General features: G+C 48.7%; 1 protein-coding gene across 1 annotated transcript in view; it reads right to left on the bottom strand.

Moving 5' to 3' along the window:
* LOC117004462 (nuclear factor of activated T-cells, cytoplasmic 2-like) overlaps positions 1–23,988 on the bottom strand; it is a 72,054-nt gene that overhangs the window by 8,857 nt on the left and 39,209 nt on the right. Inside the window, exons 7-9 of the mRNA XM_033075238.1 lie at positions 16,104–16,159; positions 15,035–15,161; positions 12,866–13,540 (exon numbers count right to left, since the gene is read on the bottom strand). Of these exons, the coding sequence (XP_032931129.1) occupies positions 12,866–13,540; positions 15,035–15,161; positions 16,104–16,159 (858 nt within the window). The remainder of the gene's footprint in view (positions 1–12,865; positions 13,541–15,034; positions 15,162–16,103; positions 16,160–23,988) is intronic.

Raw genomic sequence — 23,988 nt, forward strand, 5'->3', positions numbered from 1 at the left:
GCAGAGGCTGTGCTGTGCTCCCAGCTGGGCTGGACAAGGCTGGGCAGAGCTGCAGGACGTGGAGCTGCCTGTGCTGTCCAGAGGATGAAAACACAACTGCTGTTTATAGAGGGAAACCCAATTCGTCAGCCCAAATGAATTCCTGTGCTAATCCATGCAGGCTTCATGTTTTCCACCAGCCCCAGCCACTGTAAGGACTATCTTTAGGAGGCACAGTGTGCTTGGAAAGGAGCAGCTGGAAAGAGGGGACGCCGGTGCCAGCTTGGAAGGCGTTCTGGTATGGAAAAACAGGAATGCTCTCTTGGGTCTCCCCACAAAATTAAAGCATCTTCATCCAGAGCAGAGCCATGCCAAGCACAACAAACAAAAGAGGCTTTCCCCAACTCTCCTGGGCAGCCTCGCTCAGGCTCACAATGGTTTCCATAGAACTTGTTTTGCTATCACAACAAATTCCATCTGGCCGGCCGCGATGGCCGCGCTCTTCTCCAAAGACAAGAAAATGAATTTCCTCACTCACCGCTCTGCCAGAGCACTTCTGCCACAGCCAGGGAGTCCCCAGGAGTGTCAGAGAGCTGGGCTGTGCTGGGGACAGAGCTCCTGAGAGCCCAGTGCCACCCAGGGCTGGGGGAGCTGCTCTTTGCCAGCCCTTCATCCACAGGCTCAGCTCAGCCAGGCTCAGCTCAGCTCAGCTCAGCAGGTTCAGATCAGGCAGGTTCAGCTCAGGCAGGCTCAGCTCAGCAGGCTCAGCTCAGCCAGGTTCAGCTCAGCTCAGCCAGGCTCAGCTCAGCCAGGCTCCGTTCAGCCAGGCTCCGTTCAGGCAGGTTCAGCTCAGCCAGGCTCAGCTCAGCCAGGCTCAGATCAGGCAGGCTCAGATCAGGCAGGCTCAGCTCAGCCAGACTCAGCTCAGGCAGACTCAGCTCAGGCAGGTTCAGCTCTGCTCAGGCAGGTTCAGCTCAGGCAGGTTCAGCTCAGGCAGGCTCAGCTCAGCCAGGCTCAGCTCAGCCAGGTTCAGCTCAGCCAGGTTCAGCTCAGGCACTGCCTCCAGCCTCACTGGCACTACGGGCTGGGTTATTTGCCAGGGTTATTTGGGTTATTTGCCAGGGTTATTTGCCAGGGTTATTTGGGTTATTTGGATTATTAGCCAGGGTTATTTGGGTTATTTGGGTTGTTTGCCAGGGTGCTGCCCCAGAATGTCCCCGTGGCAGAGGCTCTGGCAGCCCCTGCACAGACACTGGTGCTCAGCAGGTCTGAGAGCAGAGATGTGTTTGTGCATGACAGACTGGAGGAGCATCTAAACCAAGACTGTTATCTGAACAGCCTGAAACTCTCTGAAGCCATAATCTTGATCTAAATTTGGATTAGTTTTGAGGAGCTGTGCAGTGTAACCAAGTACAGAACGAAGGGGCCAGAGATGCTCATTTCTAAAACAGACACAGCACTAGTTTTGTGCTTTATAATAGCCTATAAAAATTGTCCTGAGGAAAAATTTGTATAAAAATCAATGGCATTAAAAAAAAAAAGGAAACATATCTTACAACACCACCAAGTTATTTGAGGGTCTGAAGCTGCAGGATGACCTCAGAAGAGCCTACCTAGCTATAAATTAGTCTAGCTGCTGGAGCCTTGGACTCCTTTCCAAGGAAGGAGACAGCACCCTGCTCAAAGCAAATGAACAAGGGTGCAGAAAAAATCAGGTAAGAGAAAATGTAATACAATTCTAAGCAAAAAGATCCACCATCCAAACTACAATTCAAAAATGCAGCTGCTAAAGGCTCCCCTCATATCTGCCTCAATTCTGATTTAAGCCTGGATCTGCCCAAAGCCTGGTGTGCCCAGACTATCCCAGCCTTTGCAAACACCAATTTGCACAGAGTTTAATGACCCCATCTGCAGGGACTCGGACTGGGGCACTCCCCTGAGCCCCAAGCCCCAGCCAGGGACACTCCAGACCAGCCCTGCTGCCTCCTGGGCTGCCCTGGGAGCCCACAGGGGGCTGGACAGGACTGGGAGGTGTCTGACCACAGAGGGAAAGCAGGGTCTGATCATCCCCCAGCCCTGTGCCTGTGGGGTCTCCTGGAGCCAGATCATAGCCAAGAGCTGACACTGCCTCTGGTAATGACAGAGCTGAGCCCAGGGAGGTTTAACGGCCACAAAACTTTCACCACTGACCCCCATAGTTAGGAAGTGGTTCCCCCTTCTTTTAGTCATTCTCACTCTTTCCAAAGAAACTCAGGAACCACCTAAATAAACCAGCACCCACCGAGACACTGCAAATGTCACAGGAGTCATTCATGAGTCTCACTATTTGTCCTACATTTGACTCGGCTCATTCATGGCTGATGAAGTCATTCATCATTAAGAGACCAAACCAACCAAACCACACCACAATTTGGGAATCTTTGACTAGACTCCCCTGGCAGGGCTGATCACAGGGAATGATTGCAAACTCACACTTTTCTAATTCACTGCTGCTTGTGCCCTGGCCCAAGTCACTCCTTGCAAAGAGTCAGAGCAAGTCAGCACTGAGGATGAGCCAGGCTGGTGGCACTGTGCAGGGACATCAGCCCAAATGTGCAGGGACATCAGCCCAAATGTGCAGGGACATCAGCCACACTGTGCAGGGACATCAGTCACACTGTGCAGGGACATCAGTCACACTGTGCAGGGACATCAGCCACACTGTGCAGGGACATCACCCCACACTGTGCAGGGACATCAGCCCAAATGTGCAGGGACATCAGCCCAAATGTGCAGGGACATCAGCCACACTGTGCAGGGACATCAGCCCAAATGTGCAGGGACATCACCCCAAATGTGCAGGGACATCACCCCAAATGTGCAGGGACACTGTGCAGGGACATCAGCCACACTGTGCAGGGACATCACCCCTCACTGTGCAGGGACATCAGCTCACACTGTGCAGGGACATCACCCCAAATGTGCAGGGACATCACCCACACTGTGCAGGGACATCACCCCAAATGTGCAGGGACATCAGTCACACTGTGCAGGGACATCACCCCAAATGTGCAGGGACATCAGTTACACTGTGCAGGGACATCAGCCCAAATGTGCAGGGACATCACCCCAAATGTGCAGGGACATCAGCCCAAATGTGCAGGAACATCACCCCAAATGTGCAGGGACATCAATCACACTCTGCAGGGACGTTACCCCACACTTTGTGCAGGGTCTCAGGTCCTGCAGAGCTCAGGGTTTTGCACAACTAGCCCCTTCTGACCTTTCCTTCCACTCCTGACCATTATCCACGTGGGAAAATTCCCCCTCAGGTGGAAGCCCAGCACCCCAACATCCACAGGAGAAGCCAATAATCCTTTTCTCACCACATCTAGTTTGAATTGCAGCCTCACTCTAAAGAAGGAGTGTTTGTTCAGCTGAAGGCAGAGTTTAGTTTATATTTTGGAGTGCAGAGTTTCTAAATTAAAGGTCCACAAAAGGACAGGGCTTGATTAAAATGGGAGCTGTGTGGATTAGGAGAACCTGTAGGAAGATGGGGAGTGTCAGCCTAGTTTGTCACTGGGTCAGTAAGAGCTGCTCATGGTGAAGCCCTTTGATCCTCAGTGGTTTGACTCCAGCTAACATTTACTGAAGATTTAACTCTTTTATACCTAACACTGGTTAAATCCACCTCAAGACTCAGTCTTCAGTCATTTGCAGACCATTAGTCATGCAAATTTCTAGAGATCAGTGTTTGAATTCCAAACAGACTGCAGCATCCCTCGGAGATGAGCACACAAACACGAATGCTTGCAAAATTGGGAATATTTGGATTTCAGGTTTTTGTGCAGACCCCTCTCAGAGCGAGGAGTCATCTGTGAGATTCCCAGCTGGATGCATGCCCAGATTTCTGAGCTTGCAAAACTGAGGCACGGGGACTGGAGTGATGATTCAGACACAAGTGCACGGTTTATACATTTTAGGTTTCTCTTGGTAAACACAGAAGCAGTTGTATTACAGATGGGAGTGTGAAACCAGCACCTGCCTGAGGGCCCAGAGGAGGAGCTCAGGTGCTCAGGAGTTTTATGGTCCCCAGGCTTTGCTCCTGCCCAGCCCTGCCTCTCCCCTGCACAGCTGGGGAGGTGCTGCTGCTTTTCCCATCAGTGACCCCAGAGAGGTCAGGAGTGCCCCTCACAGCCAGCCCTGCACTGTCCTGTCCATGTGCTCTAAAAATGCCTCTGAGCACTCCCTGCACCCAAATGTGAGCCCAGGAGTGCCCTGGGGCTGCTGAGCAAACAGCAGAACAGTGGTTGGACAGTGCAGGGTCATACCTGCTTCTGCTGGGCAGGACAGCAACTCCCACTGCTTGAGTTCTCATACGAAAACTAACTCAGATGGGAAATTCAGATGATTCATCCTCATTTTCTTAATTTAAAAATGGCCAGATATTTATCAATAAATCCTGATTATAAATTATTGTCATATTTCTATATGTATAGTTAATTATTAATACATAATTACATTATTATTAATAACAAACTATGAAAAACGGGTGGAAAAATTTTGATTTTAAGCTAATTAATTCTAGGACTTCACTCTTGTGATGAAGAGGTCTATACAGACAAAAAGTCCCCCACCAACCATCCCTGCTCCCTGGCAGGACGTGACCTGAACTGAGAAAATTCTGTCTGTGCAAGTAACTCTGAGAATCCAGGCACTTTTCTACAGGAGAAGACTTTATAAAAGCCTCTCAGTTTGCACCATAAAAAGATTGTAGATCTTTAAGATGGTTACTCTTGCCAGGCACTTTATTTCACAACAGTTCAAAAAATGTGCAGATGTTTTCCAAGCTTTTCCGAGCAGCCAGGCTCTGTGCAGCTGCTCCCAGCATTTCAGAGTGCAGCTCAGAAAGGACTCGAGCTGCTTTTCCAAGAGCCATGGCAGGAGGAGCTGAATCCTATCAGTTATTACACTGAGCTTTAAGGGGAGAAAAGACCTTTTCCCCACCTCTGCACATTGCTAATTAACCAAAGGGAGCTGTGAGGAGCAGCAGTGCCAGAGCCAGGCGCTCAGGGCTGGTGAGTCAGGCCTCCAGCAATCATGGGACTGCTTTTTCAATCATGCAATCAACCTCCCGCCCCAAAGTTGCATCATTTTTGTCTGCCTGGATTTTGAAAGCTCCAAACACCCAGGTTTGTATTTTTAACGTTTTGGTTTTTTCTTGGATTGGACCTGAAAAGATCAGTAAGAAAAGTCACCTGCACAGGGACTTTTAAATTGCTATGAAATTCCAAGAACTGCAATGAAATTGCAAAGAATTGGCAAAAGCCTTGAGCTGCCATGTGGATGTGAGCTAGGTCACTGATTAATATTCAATCACATCATTCTGAAGGGATGGAAGGATTTTATCACTGTCCCTGTTTGTGAGGCTGAATTCCCACCTTGCTGCAGGTACAACAGCCCTCAGCAAAGGATCCAGCTCAAAGCATCACCTTTGCTGGGAATTACTGGGATTCACTCTGAGGTGCTCATGCAATTACTGCCACATACAAATCCCTTCTATTTCCCCTTTTGTTCATGTCCATATTTATTCCATCAGCTCCCCAGCTGAGCAGGGACATCCCCTGTCCCTGCAGTCACCCCAGCACAAACCCTGCAGTGAAAGAGCTGCTGGTGCTGCCCTGGCTTGGCCTGAGCTCTGCTGATTCCAGGGTTTTACACCAGCAGAGCTGTGTCTCTACAAGGGTTTTCACCATAATAGCTGTGTTAGCAGAATAAAATTTAAAAAAACCCCAACCACCTTAACCAGCACGGCTCTGTGGTGAGCTGCTGGAGTGTGGTGAGCTGCTGGAGTGTAGAACAAGCCCAGCTCGAGGCTTCCAGAGAGCACTGCCCTGCTCCAGCACAAAATGCAGAATTTAGCACTAGAATCAGTTAATCCCCTTCCCTGCTTTGCATGGTTTTGTTACAAACCATTTTCTAGCTGCACATCTCTCATCACCAAAGTCCCCATTTTTAAAAACTTTTGTCAAAACTGTTGTGATTTTGACTGAAGGATTCCTGAGTGAAGCACCCAGAGTCACTCCCAGCTTGCAGGAAGGTCCCTTTTCCTCACAGAACAGCTTTGCTCTGCCTCCAGACACATCCCCAAGAAATGAGAATTTCTGGCAGTGACCTGCCAGCCATCAATGTCACTGCTGGAAAGCACCAACAGTTCTTAAACAGGTACAGCAGGAAAGGAGGGAGCCAGGAAAGGCAGAGAAAGGGGACAGGAGAAAGAGAAGAGGCAGGAGAAAGAGAAGGGACAGGAGAAAGAGAAGAGACAGGAGAAAGAGCAGAGACAAGAGAAAGAGAAGGGGGACAGGAGAAAGAGAAGAGACAGGAGCTCTGCCAGTCCCTCCCTTCAGTGCAACATGTTTTATACCCCTGCACACCTGGGGGACCTGGAAGTCTGGGATTCCCCAGGAATATCACAGTTCTGCCACTGAGTTTTTGCCTCAGCTGGAGCCAGGTCCCTCAAAAACTCTGATCCCACTTCACCCTCTATGGGAGCTGGGGACAAGCCTGTCTGCCTCTCTCTACAGTGGAATAACTTTAATTCATTGCCATTTCTCTGCACTGGAGTGAAAAATGTTATTGTTATTATGCCTTTAAATTGCAAGTGGATTGAAGGGATAAAAGTAAATGTATGGTCTGTTTTGGCAGATGCCTCCCCACAGATGGGTGTCTGTGTCCCCTTTGTGAGAGCTGTCTGCTGCAGTGATTCAGACTGTCTAAGGAATGCCATGAGCTCGGAGTAAATGGACAGCAAGTCTGGGAAAGGACTTTATTGTGGTTTAGAAGCTTTCAATTCCCAACTGCACGAACAAGTTATTTTTTTTTTTTTTTTCAAGTAACTCTTGGCCAGTATTTCAAAACTCTCATTGAGGATTGCCTGATGGCTCCCAAAACTGGAGCTGATAGCAGTCACCCCAAAGGGGACCTGCCTTGCACCTCACACCCTGGAGCTGGGGTTCCTGAGCTGGCAGCAGGTCCTGGGGGAGGCAGCAGTGCCCCAGAGCAGCTCTGGGCTCCTGATGGGCTCTGTCCCTGCACAGGAAACGCTTTGTGACACAGCCTGTGGGCACTTACTGCACCAATTAAAGATTCCTGAGCTCCAGAACAAAGAGGTGCCAGTGGAACCATGGTTTTAATCACTCAATTCATTCTCTTCCTTCCTCCACTGCTGATTTGGGATGTATGGGTTTTTCTTCTTCTTTTTTCTTTTCTTTGTTTTGGTTTGCACGCTTTGGGGCAGCTGCTCAGAAAGGGCAGCCTTCAACAGGGCTGGATTCCTCTGAACTTTTTAACAGGGAATTGTTTCTAGAGGTGAAGAAGATCAGCTGGAGCCAGCTATAACAACACAAATCCTTAATTCTCATTCAGGTGTGCAAGTGTAGGGTTTTCTTCTGAGAATCCACGTGTGTGTTACTAACACTAATTAATTAATGCCTAACTGTACAAGAGGGAAGGATAAGGTACCAATTTAAAATAATGGTAAACTGAAGGGAAGTTAAATTCTTTGCTGAAAGACCAAGCTCAGACTCAGCCCAGACCTTCCTCCTGACAGACTGATCTCTCAACTTCCTGCCAACAGACTGCAGGGTTTTGGGAGCAGAACCACGTTTTTGTTCTCTTTTTAAATTGCCTCTAGACAAGCAGGACAGGACAGGGGCATGGAGATCCTGACACAACAAAGCCACAAGAGCAGTGATCCAAAAATAAAGCTGCAGAGTATCAAGGGAGTGCTGCAAGGTCCCAGCAGAGCACAGAAAATCTGTAATAATGTGAGTCAGAGCCTCAGGAATGAGCCTGATGAATACATAGATTTGCTAGAGTGTTTGAGCAAAATGTTTTGGAGAACATGCAGGCTTCACTCTTAGTCAAACTCTGCCTAAGCAGAAGTGACCACACCTTCTATGAAAAGCAGTTCTAATTAAAAACAGAGCGTGGCTTTTTTTAGATGCAAACTGTTGCTCGAGCCTGACCCCCAGCCCATGTGCAGGATTCAAATTCTCCCCTGTCCAAAATGCCAGCAAACAAAAACATTTCCCCTCTGCCCTGTCTTGCTACCGAACTCTATGCATGGACATGAGATGCAAACAACTACAAACCAACCTAAAACCTAAAAGCCAGAATGCTCTGTGCTGCCAGTGCTCAGGACAGTGTTTAGATGGGAAAGCAGCTTCTGTCACCAGGCAGGACCCTGAAAGCAGCTTCTCCTCACCAGGCAGGACCCTAAAAACAGCTTCTCCCCACCAGGCAGGACCCTGCCAGTGCAGCTGCAGTGCCCAGAGGTTTCCCAGAGCAGCCCCAGCCTGCAGGAGCTGCCAGAGCAGCAGGGCAGGGCTGGGCAGGGCTGGGCAGGGCTGGAGGATGCTCAGGATCCCCAGCAGCCCTGAGCTCACTCTGGGCTCTGACAGTTCCAGGGATTTATGGAGCTGCTCCCTGCCCAAGGAGAACTGAGCTGACAACAAAGCTTCCTCCTGGACGTGGAGGAAAGAAGGGATCTGAATTTCATTTCGTGGTACCATGGGCACAGAGTGAGGGTTTTCTTGCTGAAGGAAAGAACACAGGAAGGAAATGCAGGGATGTAAAACACTCTGAACACTCAGCCTGCCATGGAGCTGATGTGCAGCGCTGGGTGATGTGCAAGGACCACACTGCACATCCTGCAGCCGCTTTCTAAAGAAACATCTGACGTGTCTGAAGGTTTCTGCGAAATACCTGAGCTCACTATAAAACATGCCCGCTGATCAGCAGCCTGATAAAGCCCTGCACAGCGCCTGCCTCGCTGCTCTCCTCCCCAGAACAGATTACTGGGCACCAAAAATACTCTCGAGCTGCTGGATGCAGCCCAGCGGACAGTGCCGTGCCAGATGTGGTTAGACAGTTACTGTGAATAGTGACAGCCATTTCTCCTTGCAGAGAGCAGATCTCAATCTGAGGCAGGCAGGCTGGTATCACCATCTCCACCAGCATGAGCTGTGGGTGGAATTGAGCCTGGTGTGTGTCCCAGCTGGGGAACTGGCCCCTGGCAGCTGAGCTGTTCCCCAGGGCTGCCCAGAGCCAGGGATCAGTGACCCTCCCTGGTCACCCCTGTCCATCCTGCCCCACCTGGGCACTGCACCCTGTGCTGCAATAACTACACTTTGAACTGCTTTGTGCTTTACAGAGCTCACCTCAGCGCTCTGAGGGTGCTGGAGGAGCTGCATTCTGTTTGTCAGCTTGTTTGTGTGGTTGTTTGGGTAACTTTTACCAGCGTGGGCGGTTTGGTTGTGAATGATATTGAGATGGAGCCTTGGCTGAGCCTGTCACTGTCACCCCATGGCTCTCACTTGCATTTGGGGCTGATCACTGCCTGCACACCTGATGCACCTCCAGGGGCTCCTGCACCCAGGGGATGGTCACTCCCAAGGCCATTCCAGCAGTCATGCATCTCTGAGGCACAGATTTGGGTGTCACAAAGGCTTCTCTGACAATCTGTCATGAACAGTCCCTTCTTCTGGGGATTCCTCACAGAATTTGGTACCAAAAGTTACAGGTGGATCCATTTCACAGAGAAACAGGAGTTTGTGCATGGAGCAGTGTGTGGCAATGCTGAACTTGCATCAGCACTGATGGAAATCCAAATGCACCCTCTGGGGAGTGGATCCTTCCCTCCTGTAATGCTGTTGGCAATTCTGGCTGGCAGGGGAAGGCTGGGCAGCTGCAGGAGGGCACCACAGGCTCCTCTCTGAGCAGAACAGGGGCCAGGGTCTCCTTGGAGAACAAGTGGCAGGTCTGTCCATCTGCAGCAGGGTCAGGAACCAGCTACAGAGCTGCTGGAATTCTCACCAAGGGCTGGGGAGGGCACAAAGCTCTCCTGGCACCAACAAAACCCATCTGAGGTGGTGAATCCTTGCCTCAACCTCCAGAGCCCACAGGCAGAGGGGGAAAGCTCTTCTCTTTCCAGGGCAGGGCTGCACAGGTTAAATGTGCTGAGTTCCCAGTATTTGTGCCCTGTGCAGCAGTGCAGGCTCTGAGCAGCTCTCAGGAAGGACTAACACTGTTTTTTTACAGCAGGGAACAGAAGCCAGGGAGGGTCCTGCCTGCAGGGACATCAGGAGCTGGGAGGATGAAGAGGAATAGCAGGGTGGCAGCTGAGGGATGCTCTGGGCACTCCCAGCACAGCCTGAGCACTCTCAGAGTGCCCATCTGAGAGGCACCAGCTCCAGCAGGAGGGACCTCCAGCCTGGGGCACGGCCAGGTCACTGCAGGAGCTTCTGGCAAATAGAAATAATAGAAATAGAATGGAAATCAAGGCCAGAACAGCCAGGCTGAGGGACAGCCATGAGAGCAGTGGGCAAGAACTGGAGAGAGGAGCACAGCAGCAAAGCTGGAGTGTCAGCAGAGCTCTGGAGAAAGGAGAACAAGGCAGAGGGAGGAGGAAGAGGGGGGAAGGGAGGAAGAGCGAAGGGAAGTGAGAGGGAGCAGCAGGGATTGCCCAAGAGCCTGGGCAGCAGCAGCAGCAGCTCCTGGCTGTGCCAAGCCTGCCTGGGCAGGCACCAGCTCCGTGTCTGTCCGTGGAAATCACTGCAGGACCTCACAGCTCACTTTATCTCACAAGAGCTCTCTGGATAAAAGGGATTTCAGGGCAAAGCCTCCATAATCCTTTGGGTTTGCTTTCTTTTAATGCTACAAAGCACAAACCCAAACTTTCTAGTCAGGGAAAACATGGCTTTTGTTATGTTCTGAGTCACTTTTCCCCAGCAGCAAACAATGTGGCTTTTCAATTCAAGTCCTGAACGTTTCAGAATGAAATGCTTTGCAAAGCCCTAAAGTAAATCACAATTCTCCCAGTCACACTTGCAGCTGATAAAAACTCACTGAGGTCAGTGAAGACCCTGCATGTGCCCCATCCTGCCTGGCCTGATTTGGGTGCAGTATTGATAAGCTAATCTAGCTGAAATCAGGATGATCCTGTCAGCCAAGGAGAAGCTGGGATTTCATGAGGAATTGCTGCTGTTCTGTCTGAAGGCTCCCTGGGCAGGAGGCTGAGTGCACTCTGGGTGAGCTGTGCTGCACTTGGGGTCACTGGCTGATTCAAAACTCAGGAAAATTCACTTTGCACTCCATCTTGGGAGCTTTTTTAAGTGAAGTTACCTTTTACTCCAAGATTCTTTTTTCTTTCTTTTAAAAGGTGTGCACCAAGCACTTTTAGAAATGTGGAAGAATCTCTCAGCTCCTCATATTAAAAATTATCCTAAATAAGAGTGTTTAGTTCTCCTGTCAGAAGGATTCTCTTGCCTTGTTATCATGCCCAAATCCCTGAATGGAAAGCAAATCTCCCAAGTGAAATTTAGGACTCCTAAATCTCCTGCTCAGAGAAAAGAACCAGTAAAAACTCTCCAGATTTTACTGCCATGGCACCAAAGCTGCATGCACAGCTCTGCAAACACAGCTGAGAGAGGAAACCTTCCAACCTGTGCCCACACACCCACAGGGAAGGCTGAGCATGCAGAGCACTCTGCACCCAAGCTGAAGAAAGCAAAACTCCACAGGCACAGTTTCACAGCTCCAGGTTAAGTGCAGTAAAAATCCCAAAGTAATGAGTGCTCAGAGCATATCCCAGAGCACATCCAGGAGAGCAGGGCTGGATCTGCCTGCACTGAGAGCAGAGCAGAGTCACATTTGGGACAGCCAGGTCTGGATGTCCTGCACAGGAACATCCTGCATCTGCAGCAGCAATTCCTGCAGCCCACTCTGCTCCCACCACAGTCAGTGTGGCTTTGCTGCTCTCTGTGATGGCAGTGTCCAGCTGCACTGTTCATTTTGCATTGATTCCCTCCTGACAGAAACATGCTTTAATTAAAGAACCAATCAAGCACGCTGCCAATAGCTGCCCACCTAAGAATAAGCAGGATATGTTCAAAGAAAGCTTTACTCAAACTTATGTTCATTCCTGAAAGCTAAATCAGCTGGCTCACAACAAAGGAACAGCATTGTTTTACTTATCAATGTCCCACTGTTCATCTAGAACATCTGCAATGGTTTTGCCTGCAGCACTACCCCATTCATTACAGGCCTTGATAAATTGCTCAATGGGCTTTTTTTTTTTTTTTTTTGGTACAAAATGTACAAGAGCATTTCACAAAGTGGACTTTGCTCTGATATGAAAAAATTATATTAAAAGGATGAAGACATGCGTTTCGTTTCAGAGCCACCATTTTCCAAACTGGCAAAGGAACTTTTGGCAAAGGGGAACAAAATGGGACCAGCTCAGCGTGGCACAGGGCAAGCAGAGGGTCCCTGGGCCAGTGGCCAAAGTGCTTTGGCATCTACCAAAAATGCACTCAATGGAAGACCCAAACCCAGCAAATGCCCACACCCTCAAAGGGAGCACACAATTTATTATATATTTATATATGTATGTATAATGCACACACCACCTCATGGAGGTGAATCTAGCTAGTTACAAAGTCTCTTAAACAGTCCAATAGGAAAATGACATCGATATTATTTATACTTTTGACCCAATAACCAAACTCCTGTGACCTGCAGTGCAGCACTAACTCTCCAGCCAGAAACTGCCTGAAATCATGGAGCAGAAAGACGAAAGAGACAATGCCCAACAATCTCCATCTTGTCCCCATCCATATTCTAAGAACCCCAAATTCCAAACCCTTCACTATGTGACACCACACGCTTTATTCAACTACCCAGCAGAGATTTCAGCTCCACCACTCCCATTTTGAAGCCTTCTCCACGGCCTGAAAGCAGAAGCATGCTCTTTTGGGGGTCATGCCAGGAGCTAACAGGGCACTGAGAACCAAACCTCACCCCTCCCTCCAACAAAGCCGCCAAACCAGAGGGGCACAGCACTCACCATCATCCAGGTAGGCCTGGTCCAGGTTCTGCTCCTGCTTGATGGTGACTCCTGCGGGCAGCACGTCCTTCTGCTCGTTCCCTGGCCCGCCCTTGGCCGCCCGCTGCTGCTGGATGACCGTGGGGTAGGAGCTGGGGCTGAGCCTCTGCGCCTGGCTGGGCTGGGGCTGGCCGGACCTCGACGCGCCGGAGGGGAAATTCTCACAGCACATGATGTGCTGGAACTCCTGGTGGCTGCCACACCTCAGCTGCTGGTTGTTTGGAGAGTAGTGGATGACGGGAGAAGGCTGCTGCTGGCCCGGGGAGGGGTGCAGCCCGGCCGGGCTCTGCGCTGGAGAGCCGGCGTGCACCAGCACCGACCTGTGGGCATCTGCAATGGCAACTGGGGTGGCCATCAGGCCTGGCTGCTGGTAGCCCAGCTGGCTGGGGCTCAGGCTCTTGCTCCGTTGGTAAATCACAGCGGGGTTCTGCTGGTGGTACCGCGAGTCGGGAGAGGAGAGCCCCGAGCGCAGCTGCTGGCAAGGGGCCATGGTGGGCACCAGGCAGGAGGGGGACTCGGTGGCCATTGGGTGCTGTGGATAGTAAGGCTGTGTTACTGTCCCCAGAGCACTGTGCACTGGATTGCAGATTAGGGCTGGATCATAGTCATCAATGGGCTCTGTTTTGATTGATGGTACTAGAACAAAGCATGCAAAGGACGTTATTTGCAACGAGCTGAGGAGAAACAGAGAGCTTTTCCCTGAAGTAATGAGATTTAAGCCTTTTACAAAATTGGTGTGTGTAAATTCACATGTCATGAGCACTGAGTTTAATAAATTACCCACATGCAACCACAGCAAAAATTGTTCGAAGCACTCTGTGCTAAGAAGTTCTTGAAAAATCTTTAACCAACTAACAAACCAAAAATTGTTCGAAGCATTCTGTGCTAAGAGGTTCTTGAAAAATCTTTAACCAACTAACAAACCAACAATTGCTAAAATTGGAAAATTCGACACTTCAGCTCCTGTTTTAGTTCATTTAAGGGCCATTTTGGAACACAGACAGAATGAGAAGTCATAGATAGGTGTTTCATGAAGTACTTCCATCCCACAGAGACTGAATCAATAGAAATCCCAGAAAATAAACAACTCCCCATCTTTCTGTCAAACATTTAACAAGTGACCAAAGGCAGAGCTGAGCGAGTTTAGAGCTTTTGTCTCTGCTGCACAAAGTTCCCTCAGTGCTGAGAGTTGAAGACTTGTCTGACACCATCATGTAAGAGACCATGATTTAGTAAGACTTGTGTGGATCCTGGTGGGATAAATGATGGTCCTCTACATTTCCAATGATTTTTGCTCAAATCTTCCCCAAAACTCACTACAGAAACACCATACAATGGAAACCATACAGTGGTCATGCAAATTTCCTTTTTGGAAGTAGAGATTCCTTCTCCTAAAGTCTGTTTTAGGATTGTGTTGAGATAGAAGTGTGCTTCTCAATACTATTTCAGAGCAGAACAATTTAGCAACTGTGCAAACCCTTGGTGATAGAGTTCATAAATTCAGGGAGAGGACCAGAGATTTTCAGACTGGAGGAGACCAAAATAAGAGTCTGAATTAATGTTTGCCCCTCCTTAGAGACAAGTCAAATTAAGACATCATTTGGAGCTTGCATAAATTCTGATGCTGTTATTTTATGCTTTCTGCTTTCCACAAACACAATACTCTGATTTTCTCGCAATATTTTTTCCCCAGCCAGAGAGAAATTCTGGGAATCTCATTAGTAATCCTGCTGCATTTATTGTGACATGGCTCATCAATCCCCTGGAGGAAGAACATCAGAAAAGCATTCATATTTTTCTCAACTAGCCTCATTTAGAAGAATATATATTGCTTCCCTTCCTCCATCCCAAGCCCTTTCCCAGATCTGATGTTTTCTTATTGCTGGACACGTCAGAGGAGGCAACACTCCTGGTTTTCAGAGGGTCACATCATGTCCCACACTGATAACACCTCAGACTGAGGGAAACTCCTGATCACAAATCACAGCCATCCTTTAAACCAAGCAGCTGTTGAGTGCTGAGCTGAATTAAACCAGCAGCATTTAGATCCTCAAAGAACAGCAAGAATACAACAGAGCAGAAAATCAAATCTTGCTGATGGAATCAGGTGGCTCTGTCCCTGAGGATTACCTGGGTGATAGGTGAAATGCTGGGGTTGGCTCCTTTTTCTCTTGCCATTGATGACGTAGAAGTTCACCTTGACGGCTGTGCGGATGTGCTTGTTCCTGTACTCAGGTATTTCCACAAAAAGCATGCTCTGGAATGACAGGGACAGCCAGCAATTGGCACCTGGGGCTGAGCAGGGGGTTTGTGTGCAGCTCCCCTGCCTGCACCTCCAGGCACTACAGGAGGAGCCTCCCTGCTCATCCCCATAAAAAAGGTGTGAGAATAAAAGGGCAGATCTGAAAGAGCAGGAGATTTTTTGGTAGTGGCAAGTTGGTTTTTATGGACTGTATCCCCCCTGCACTTGGTGTTGTCCTGAACTTGGAGAGAGAATTCTCAGCCACAAATAAAACACATGAAATGGTGACACTGCTAATCCCACAGTGTTTGATAAAGGAGTGGGCACTGCAGAATTCCCTATTTTTGTCAGAATAACTCAAATATTCCAGATTCATCCACAGGCAGGCCCCACTGTCCTGTCGCTGTGGCAGTGTCACTGCTGGCTCCTGGAGCTCTGCCTGCCCACAGCAAGGTCCAGCAAGCCAAGGGAACAGAGAGAACAAGAACAGTGGCCACTGAAATCCTGCAGGACACAGCACCAGGGCTGGCACAGAGCTGAAATCCTGCAGGACACACACAGCACCAGGGCTGGCACAGAGCTGAAATCCTGCAGGACACAGCCCCAGGGCTGGCACAGAGCTGAAATCCTGCAGGGACACAGCACCAGGGATGGCACAGAGCTGAATCCTGCAGGACACAGCACCAGGGATGGGACAGAGCTGAAATCCTGCAGGACACAGCACCAGGGATGGCCCAGCCTGGGCTGGCACTGTGGGTGTGCAGACACAGCCCCCAGCAGGGTCCCCTTTGCTGGGTTGTTCTGCAGGAATCCATTCCTTGTGCAGCCCATGCACTGCTGCAGCATTTGCTATTTGTTCCTCTTTGCATTTCTGCTCTCTGTGCTCCTGAGCTGCTCTTTGGAAGCTCCCCCTTGGACACAAGGTGCTGCACAGCACACCCACAGTTTCATACTTACAGGCTGGCTCTTGTCTTTGTCCACTGTGGCCTCCATTTCCCAGATCTGCTGCCCATCTAGAACAATATCACAGCATTAACCTCACTGTGGGCTTTTTTTTTAAATTATAGAACTTATTAAAAAAAAAAGAGAGACAAATCAAGGGCATTAAGTTAGCAAAGCTCTCAAAATGGACTTAATTTCAAGCACCTTCCCAGTCCTAACCAAAAGCAACAGCATTTTATTTAAGCACATCACTGAACACTTCCCTCGCCAGGAAAGAGCTTACACACATATTAAAATTAAATGTTTATGTAGAAATTAGCCAAGCTGAGGAATGAAATATTCAGCACAGGTGCAACATCTGCTTTTTAGCAGGCCTGAGGCCAGCCAGCCTGGCTGCTGGAGGGCACTGGGAGGGCACACACCTTGTCCATGGGCACACACCTTGTTCATGGCACACACCTTGTCCATGGGCACACACCTTGTTCATGGGCACACACCTTGTTCATGGGCACACTGGGTCAGCAGCTCAGCAAAGCCCAGAGCCCCTGGATTCCCAGAGAATGCCACTGACAGCCCTAAAGCCGTCCTAAAGCACCAAATATTCATTGGACTCAGTGCAGAAGCACCAAATATTCATTGGACTCAGTGCAGAAGCATTTCACTGCATGTGGGACAGCTCTGCCCTGAACCACTGCAGCCCCAAATTGTTACATCCATGCAGCTTGTCTCCATCCTCAGTTACACAAAATTCTACTTAAAGAGGAAAACCAAATGTGATCCCCTGCATGGAATACCACAGGAACCCCTGAGCTGTAAGTGTGACAGTAGTGACAGGACATTCATTTACAGCCTGGGTGCTTCCTCTGTTACAAACATTCCTTAAATACAGAAACATTTTTTGCAGTGCTTTCTTTTCCTTTTTTTTTTTTTTTTTTTTTAGATTTTAATCTTTACCCCTTTGAATTTCCTATTCCATTAAGCTTTTTATCCAAGCAATTTGCAGAAGAAAAGTACTGATGGGGGAACAAAAGTTGCCTCATATCTTACTGAAATCTGGTTTTTAAACTGGCCAGGGCACAGATATGGCAAGGAGCTGATGGACTGGGAATGTGCAGGGGGCTGCTCTCTGCCTTAGGGGAGCAGCTCTGCTTTGGGGCTCCCAGACTGGCCAGGACAAGGGGGAAAATCTCCTCCTAAACCCAGTCCTTCTCACAGGGCTTTTTATTTTTCCCAACTCTTGGAAGTTCTGCAAGAGCTGCTTTTGTCCTCTGTTATTTAAGCACTTCTGCTTCTGGCGAAAAGGGAAATGAAAGAGTATTTTTAAATGCATTTTGCATTTTTTTTCTGTTGTTGTACTCTTTGTTCTGTGCTGGGCCCAGACAATGAGCTGACAGATGTGCTGGGCTCTCTGGGCTGGCTCTTCCCCAGCTGGGCTCGGTGGCCAGGACACAGCCCTGGGGTCCCTGCCTGCCCCAGCCCCAAGGACAGAGCCTCACCTGCCAGCCCTGCACAGCTGGACACCTCTGGGCACTCCGGTGGGATGGGCAGCTCTCCCTGGAGGTCAGGGCTCAATCCCTGCCTTGGCTGGGCTCCTGGAGGGGCAGGGGGCACCCAGCCCTGCTGGGCTCCCTCACCCCAACCCTCCCAGTGACAGCAGGGAAGGGCTGGGAGTGCAGCTCCTGCAGCAGGGAGGGAGCTCTGAGCATCTCCCAGCTTTCTCTCTGGTTTTTTTTTAATATTAAGTTCCCCCTGTGAGTGAGTTGTCTTTCCTGCTGTGCCACTGGAGCCAGCACATCCCAAGGGACTGCTGCAAAGGCATGGCAAATATCCCATTATTTAATGCCATTTAATGCCATTTAATGCCATTTAATGCCATTTAACATAATCAGCCAGTGCTATATTCAATCTGTGCCCCTGTCACTGCAGCCAGCTCCTTGCTGCTCTGGAGACAGAAACAGGGAAGGGGGAAGCCAAAATCCTGGGGGGTTAATCCAGCAAATCCTTCTCTGATTACGAGGCAGTAAATGCTCAGTGGGGAGATTCCTCCTTAGGTGACCTTTGAGAGAAGAAACCACCACAGTGTGTGGTAAGGAAGCTCCCCAACTCCTAAACACCCCAAAGGATAATGCTTTAGAGTTCTCAGAGGAAAAGAGGAGGGAAAAGGAACAAGAAAATACACCATAAAGTAAGAGCTCTGACAGAGACATCAGAGCAGTCTCAGCTGTGCCACATGGAGCTGTCCTGACAAGGACAGCCAAGCAGGAATATTTGACACTGGTTTTGCTCCAGGCAGAATGTTTTCATCTTCCTTTCTGTACTGCTAAATTCAAACAGTCTGTGCAGATACAACAGCACTAGCTTCACAAAGAAGGTGGAAATCAAAAGGATTTGTTGGTCCAGAATGCATAAACTAAAGTGGAAGGGGGCCTCATGTGCCACATCCAAGGCTGTGGAACACATGCAACCACAACCACAGGGGATTTGATTTAGTAACTGAGCCACTGAAATTGCACTGAAAGCTAATGAAGCCAACCATAAAAACCAAATGGCGTTCAGGCTGAGTCCAAAGTCTGTGCAGGTCAAAAGTAAGAACGAGAAAAGGCAAACAAGAAAGAATTGTATTTGGGATTATCATTCCAACAATGATAGATGCTTCTGTTTGGATACATTCCCTACTTGTGGCAGCTCACGGGTTTCTAACAAATCTGTCAGCAGCAGCAATCCCTGCTCTCTGAGCACTGAAGCCCTGGTGGATTTAACCACTCTGCAGTTCACTCCTGACCTTTATGCTTAAATATGATGATGTGGCTCCATCTGTCTCACTGCTTCACTTGAGCTCGAGACAATCAATATTTGCTTTTCCTTTAGCTGCTCTGGATATGCACATTATGGGAGCTTTTGGCAGAAGGATGAGGGAGGCTGTGAGGAAAATGAAAAATACAACTGCCTTCAGAAGTGTCTCTCTCTCTACTTTAACCTATTCTTTTTCCTGGTAATGAAAAGAAAACTTTTGATTATGCACACTCTGGGAGCTAACGGAGAGCAGGAGGAATAAACTGAGAAGTCTCAGGATCATTTCAGGAAATTCTGAATAGAGAGAACCTGCACCAAACTGCCAACACATTTATCACCTTTAGATTGTGCATAAATGCAGATTCTTTTTTAGGAGGAAATTAAAGTGGATGCTTGGAGAAATTCCTGAGTGAAAATGGGATTCCTATTGTAAGGATGTACTAAAAATCCTAAAGCTGTGTGAGAGTGGAGCACAGCCCCCAGCACAAACCTGTCACACCAGGGACACTCCCTGGGCACCACAAATGTGCTCAGCTTTGTGCTGGACCCTCCACAGATCCTTTCTGGCCTTAATTACCCCATAATTGCCATGCCACAAACGGGACAAACAACTCCTGCTTGGAAACTGAGAGGACTAAACCCCAGCTGGATTAAAAATTTAATCTAAAGTCTGCAAGTGCAGATAGCTGCTTATTGCATGGAATTAAACCTTCCTCCAGAATGGGCAGCACAGGAAGGTGCAGAAGATCCCTCAGTGCCAGCTCCACGTGTGTGGTGCCTTTCAAAGTGCAGCTCCAGCACAGGGGGCTCAAGCCCTGCCTCTGCTAAGGGCAGCAGTTGCACTCAGGATGACAAAATATTCTTGGATTTAGACCCTGAGGTCTCACCAGCCATGGCTGCCTCATGCAGTATTTTTACTGTTGTGGTTCCCTGCTCATTTAATGGTTTGTCTTAGTTGGCAAGTCTTTAACACCACAGGTCAGTGAAACGTTCAGGAAATCGAGATTTTTGTGCTGCTTCAGGGCTATGAGACTTAGCATTAAACCCCGATGAGAGATCTGATTGTGTCAGCACTCTTTGGGGGAATGAATGAGTTGTTGGAAGAAAGTAATTCTACCCTTTCTAAGTCAAACTGCCATCATACCAAAAGTCCTGCTTCAAACTGGGGGAAATCAAAACGTCAGTCTGCATTAGGAACATTCTGGGTGATTCTCTGCAGCCCCTCATAGGACTTTTTTTAATTAGCCAATTAAAGGTTTTCTGAACCAGTTACAGCCTTTACACATTATTCAGGATCCCTTACTCATGACTTTGGGGTCAGTAACTAGCAGAGAAACAAACTCACTGCTTTATTTGAACAAGCATGACTGATGGACTGAGAGGCTCAGGAAATGTTCTTTGCAGTTCTCTGCAGCTGAAGACTAAATATACTATTGTGCTGATTCTGGATGGGATTTTAGGCCTGCAAATGTACACTGCTTTCCAGTCAAGCATGACACAAATTACTTAATGAACAACCTGTTTCTGGGTCCCCAGAGAAGCCTTGTGCTCTGCACATTTCTGCACAGGAACTGTCCCTATCCCCTCTGTTCTTTGGAAGGTCTTCCAAAAAAGCACAGCAATTATCTCTGTCAGCTTTTATCAGCACATGACAGACATCTCTGGGAAACAAGGAAAGGCTTTTAGAGCCACCCCAAGAACAAAGGGAGAGCAGTGGATGGTTTCCAGTAGGACAAAACCACTCTGGGAAGCAGAAACCTTATGGGGAACCCTCACTCAGAATTCTCTGCTGCTCTGGACAAATTCCAGACAAACTCAGGGACAAATTCTGATTTCAGCTGGGGAGCTGCTCTGCTCCAAGTCAGCACAAGGTTGCTCAGCACCTGGTCCTGAGCACTTGTCCCCTTCTAAGCTCTTATTTCAAAATAATTTTCAAACATTACAGCAAACATAGAATAAAATTCAAACTTGTGAGAGCTATTAAATTCATTCCTGAGCTTCATTTTCATGGATTTCTTTTTCTTTCTGAAGCAAGACTGCCCACTGCAGTTAATGGAGCTCTGTTTGTTGTGAGCAGAGCCAGTGCCTTCACTGCTCTGAGGACAGAAGTTTGACTCACCAAGGCCAAAGATACAAGGCAAGGTCTGGGAGGTAAAAGGGCAATGGATTAGTCATCCACCAGCCAGCCCAGCCCCAAATCTGACATTTTGCACAGTGAGAACAAGTCTGGAGGCGAATTCCCCCCATCTATTGTTGAGGAATTCAATTCCCATTAAAATAAAACATAAATACAGTAGTTGAACATTGAAGCAGGAGGAACAGTATTTCATTCCAGAGCTCTTCCAAATGACTCCTTATGCCAATTCATCAGAACAGATTTGTTGTATTTTTAAGATTATAAGTGTGTTTGTGTGTGTGTGTGTGTATAAATTATTAAACAAAAGCTTCTCTCAAAATAAAACCACTGGGAACCTCCATGTAATAAAATGAGTCACACCAGGATGCGATGACTAAGTGGGAGAACAGGGAATTCCACTCCCCATGCCAGCTTTCTTCATGATCAATTTTCTGTCAACAGGTGATGGGAGCTTGTCTCTCTGCCTTTTGTTTATGCCAAGAATTATGATTATTTTTTAATATTCTCCCTAAACAATTAAGCTGAATAATCAGGACCAGGCACGCTTCCATCAGGCGCCCCCATAGTAAACAGTGAGCCAGGGAATCCAGGCCAGTAGTGGCTGCCTGTGCTAATAAGGATTTACCAGCTGTAAAATTCCAAAATCTTGTGTCATAGGGGGAAACCTTCCAAAACACTGGATTCCACCCTGTCTGGCTGAGCCTCTAACAGCTATGGCAACTCCGTTTCTGCAGCCACACTCTCCTGCATTTTTCTCTGGGTGAGCCTTAGATTTTTTCCTGTTTTGCAGTGTTTTTCTGGAGTCCCCGGTGGGGTGATTGCCCTGGAGGATTACAGGAGCACCTGGGGCAGGCAGAACATTCCAGGTGGGGGAAACCTTTGGGGAGAGAGGTCTGCTGGCTTTCAGCAGCCACAGCAGCAGGGAGAGGCACAAAGTGCCCCATTAATTACCCTGAAAATTTCTAATTTGCACAGCAGAACCAGGCAAACCAATCCTGATAAATACTCATTACCCTCACATTCAATATTTAAAGTTGTTTATTACTTCAAGTAGCAAACATCTCTTTTGAATGAACCTGGGAGAACACTGGAGTTTTTTTAAAAAGCTTTCTGTCTTATCTTGAATTTGCCTGAGAAAATTGCATCATTAATGCTGCACTAGTAAGTTCACAGGGTTGACTGCTGAAACAGTTTGCTTTTTTCTGCACTCCCCAGGAGTTTTTGGATCATTCATGAAACTGCCAGACTACAAAGAGGGACTCAGCTCCCTGTCTGGAGGAACTGACCCAGCAGAGAGGGGAGCAGGGCTGTGGACAGTGCTGGGATTTCCTTTCACCTCTCCCATAAAGAGCATGATCCTCCATCAAACCAGAACCTTCTGTCCCTGGTGAACCTGCCAGGGTGTCCTTGTCCTGCAGGACTCCTGGCATGCCCTGGCACATTCCATGGCTCATTTTGGGCTTTTTGTGCAGCCCCAACCCAGCACTCCCCCAGGGAGCACACAGCCTGACCCTGCCCTGGCTGAGCTCCCCAGGTGTGTCCCAGCACACTGCTGGGGTCCCCAGGTGTGTCCCAGCACACTGCTGGGCTGCAGACACACTGATTTGGTCCCAGGGGCTGTGGACATCCCCAGCTGGGGCTCACAGGGCACAGGCAGCCCCTCCTCTCCCTGCCCTGCTGGCCCAGGCTGCAGATCCGTGGTGGAGCCGCTCCAAGGATGGACGCTGTGTTTGGGTTGTTCCTCCACCACCCACATTGTCCTGGGGATGATTCACCACGTCCATGTGGCCACCAGAAGAGTTTGGCAGGGGAAAGCACGGCCCATTTGCACTTTTCTCCCCCAGAAACACGAACCTCCTCTATCACTGGCAGCAGTAACCAGTACACAGATGGGAGTAAACACAATGCAACCAGCATCTGACTTGCAAATTATGACATGACAATTAAAATAAATAAAAGGGGGAATTCCAAATCTCTTCTTTTTTTAACTGCACTGTAAGATCTGGGCCCCAACCAAGCACTAACACCCTTGACCTTCACCCTATTCCAAGTCCTTGATAGCTCCAAGACTGCTTTTCAAGCTTTCTCTTCCAGTTCAAAATTAAAAGAACACACTCCAATCTAGTTGCTTCCCCTGACCTAGTTTAATTTAGCTGGGCTCAGTTACATGTCTCCAAGTTCAGATCTTCAGGCTCTGTCAGCCAAACTCTGCTTTTGTGTGCTGGGCTTGGGGAATTGCTGCGTTCCCCTGGCTCACAGCAGCTCCATTTTATCACCCTGCACCGAGGGGAACCCAGAACTCTGAGTGTGCGTGTCGATAAACTTCAGAAAATTACAGCAATTTATGCATCAGCATTTCAAACACAAGTGCTTTATCCCTCAGAGCAGAGCTCCAGCCCTTCACTATTTCCTGCTGCCATTTCCTGCCCTGAGCCCAAGCTCAGACCTTCCCAGCCCTGTCCCCAGCTCTGACACCGACTCTGTCACATCCCCAGCTCAGGGAATTGCCTTCTTTTCCAGGTGTTTCTGTGGAAAACCACACATCTCTGCAGGTCAGTGGAAGGCCAAACAGGGCAGTTCATTACAGTGCTTTTTTCACAAATGCTAATGGTGGGTGAAGAATTGTCTGCAAGATCCAGAGGAGATGGAAAGAGGTTCTGAGAGTTCCCCTGAGGGATGAAGCCTGACTGACAGCTGTGATCTCAAGCAGTTTTGTGGGACCTGCTTCACCCACACCCCACATCCAACAGCACCCAGAGCTTGGAGCCTGTGGAACAACAAACAGGATAAAACCTGGCTGCACAAAAACAACTTGCAGAACGATTTTGGGGGGAAAGAAGAGCCTTGCCACTCTCACCTAAACACTGGACAGCCGAGCCAAGGAGCTGTGTGGGGCCGTGGGATGCTCACACACACCACAGCTCTCACCCTTGTTACCAGCACAGCAAAAACCAGGGGCAAAAGTGGGAA

The sequence above is a fragment of the Catharus ustulatus genome, chromosome 17 (genome assembly GCF_009819885.2).
Source record: "Catharus ustulatus isolate bCatUst1 chromosome 17, bCatUst1.pri.v2, whole genome shotgun sequence".
NCBI lineage: Eukaryota > Metazoa > Chordata > Aves > Passeriformes > Turdidae > Catharus > Catharus ustulatus.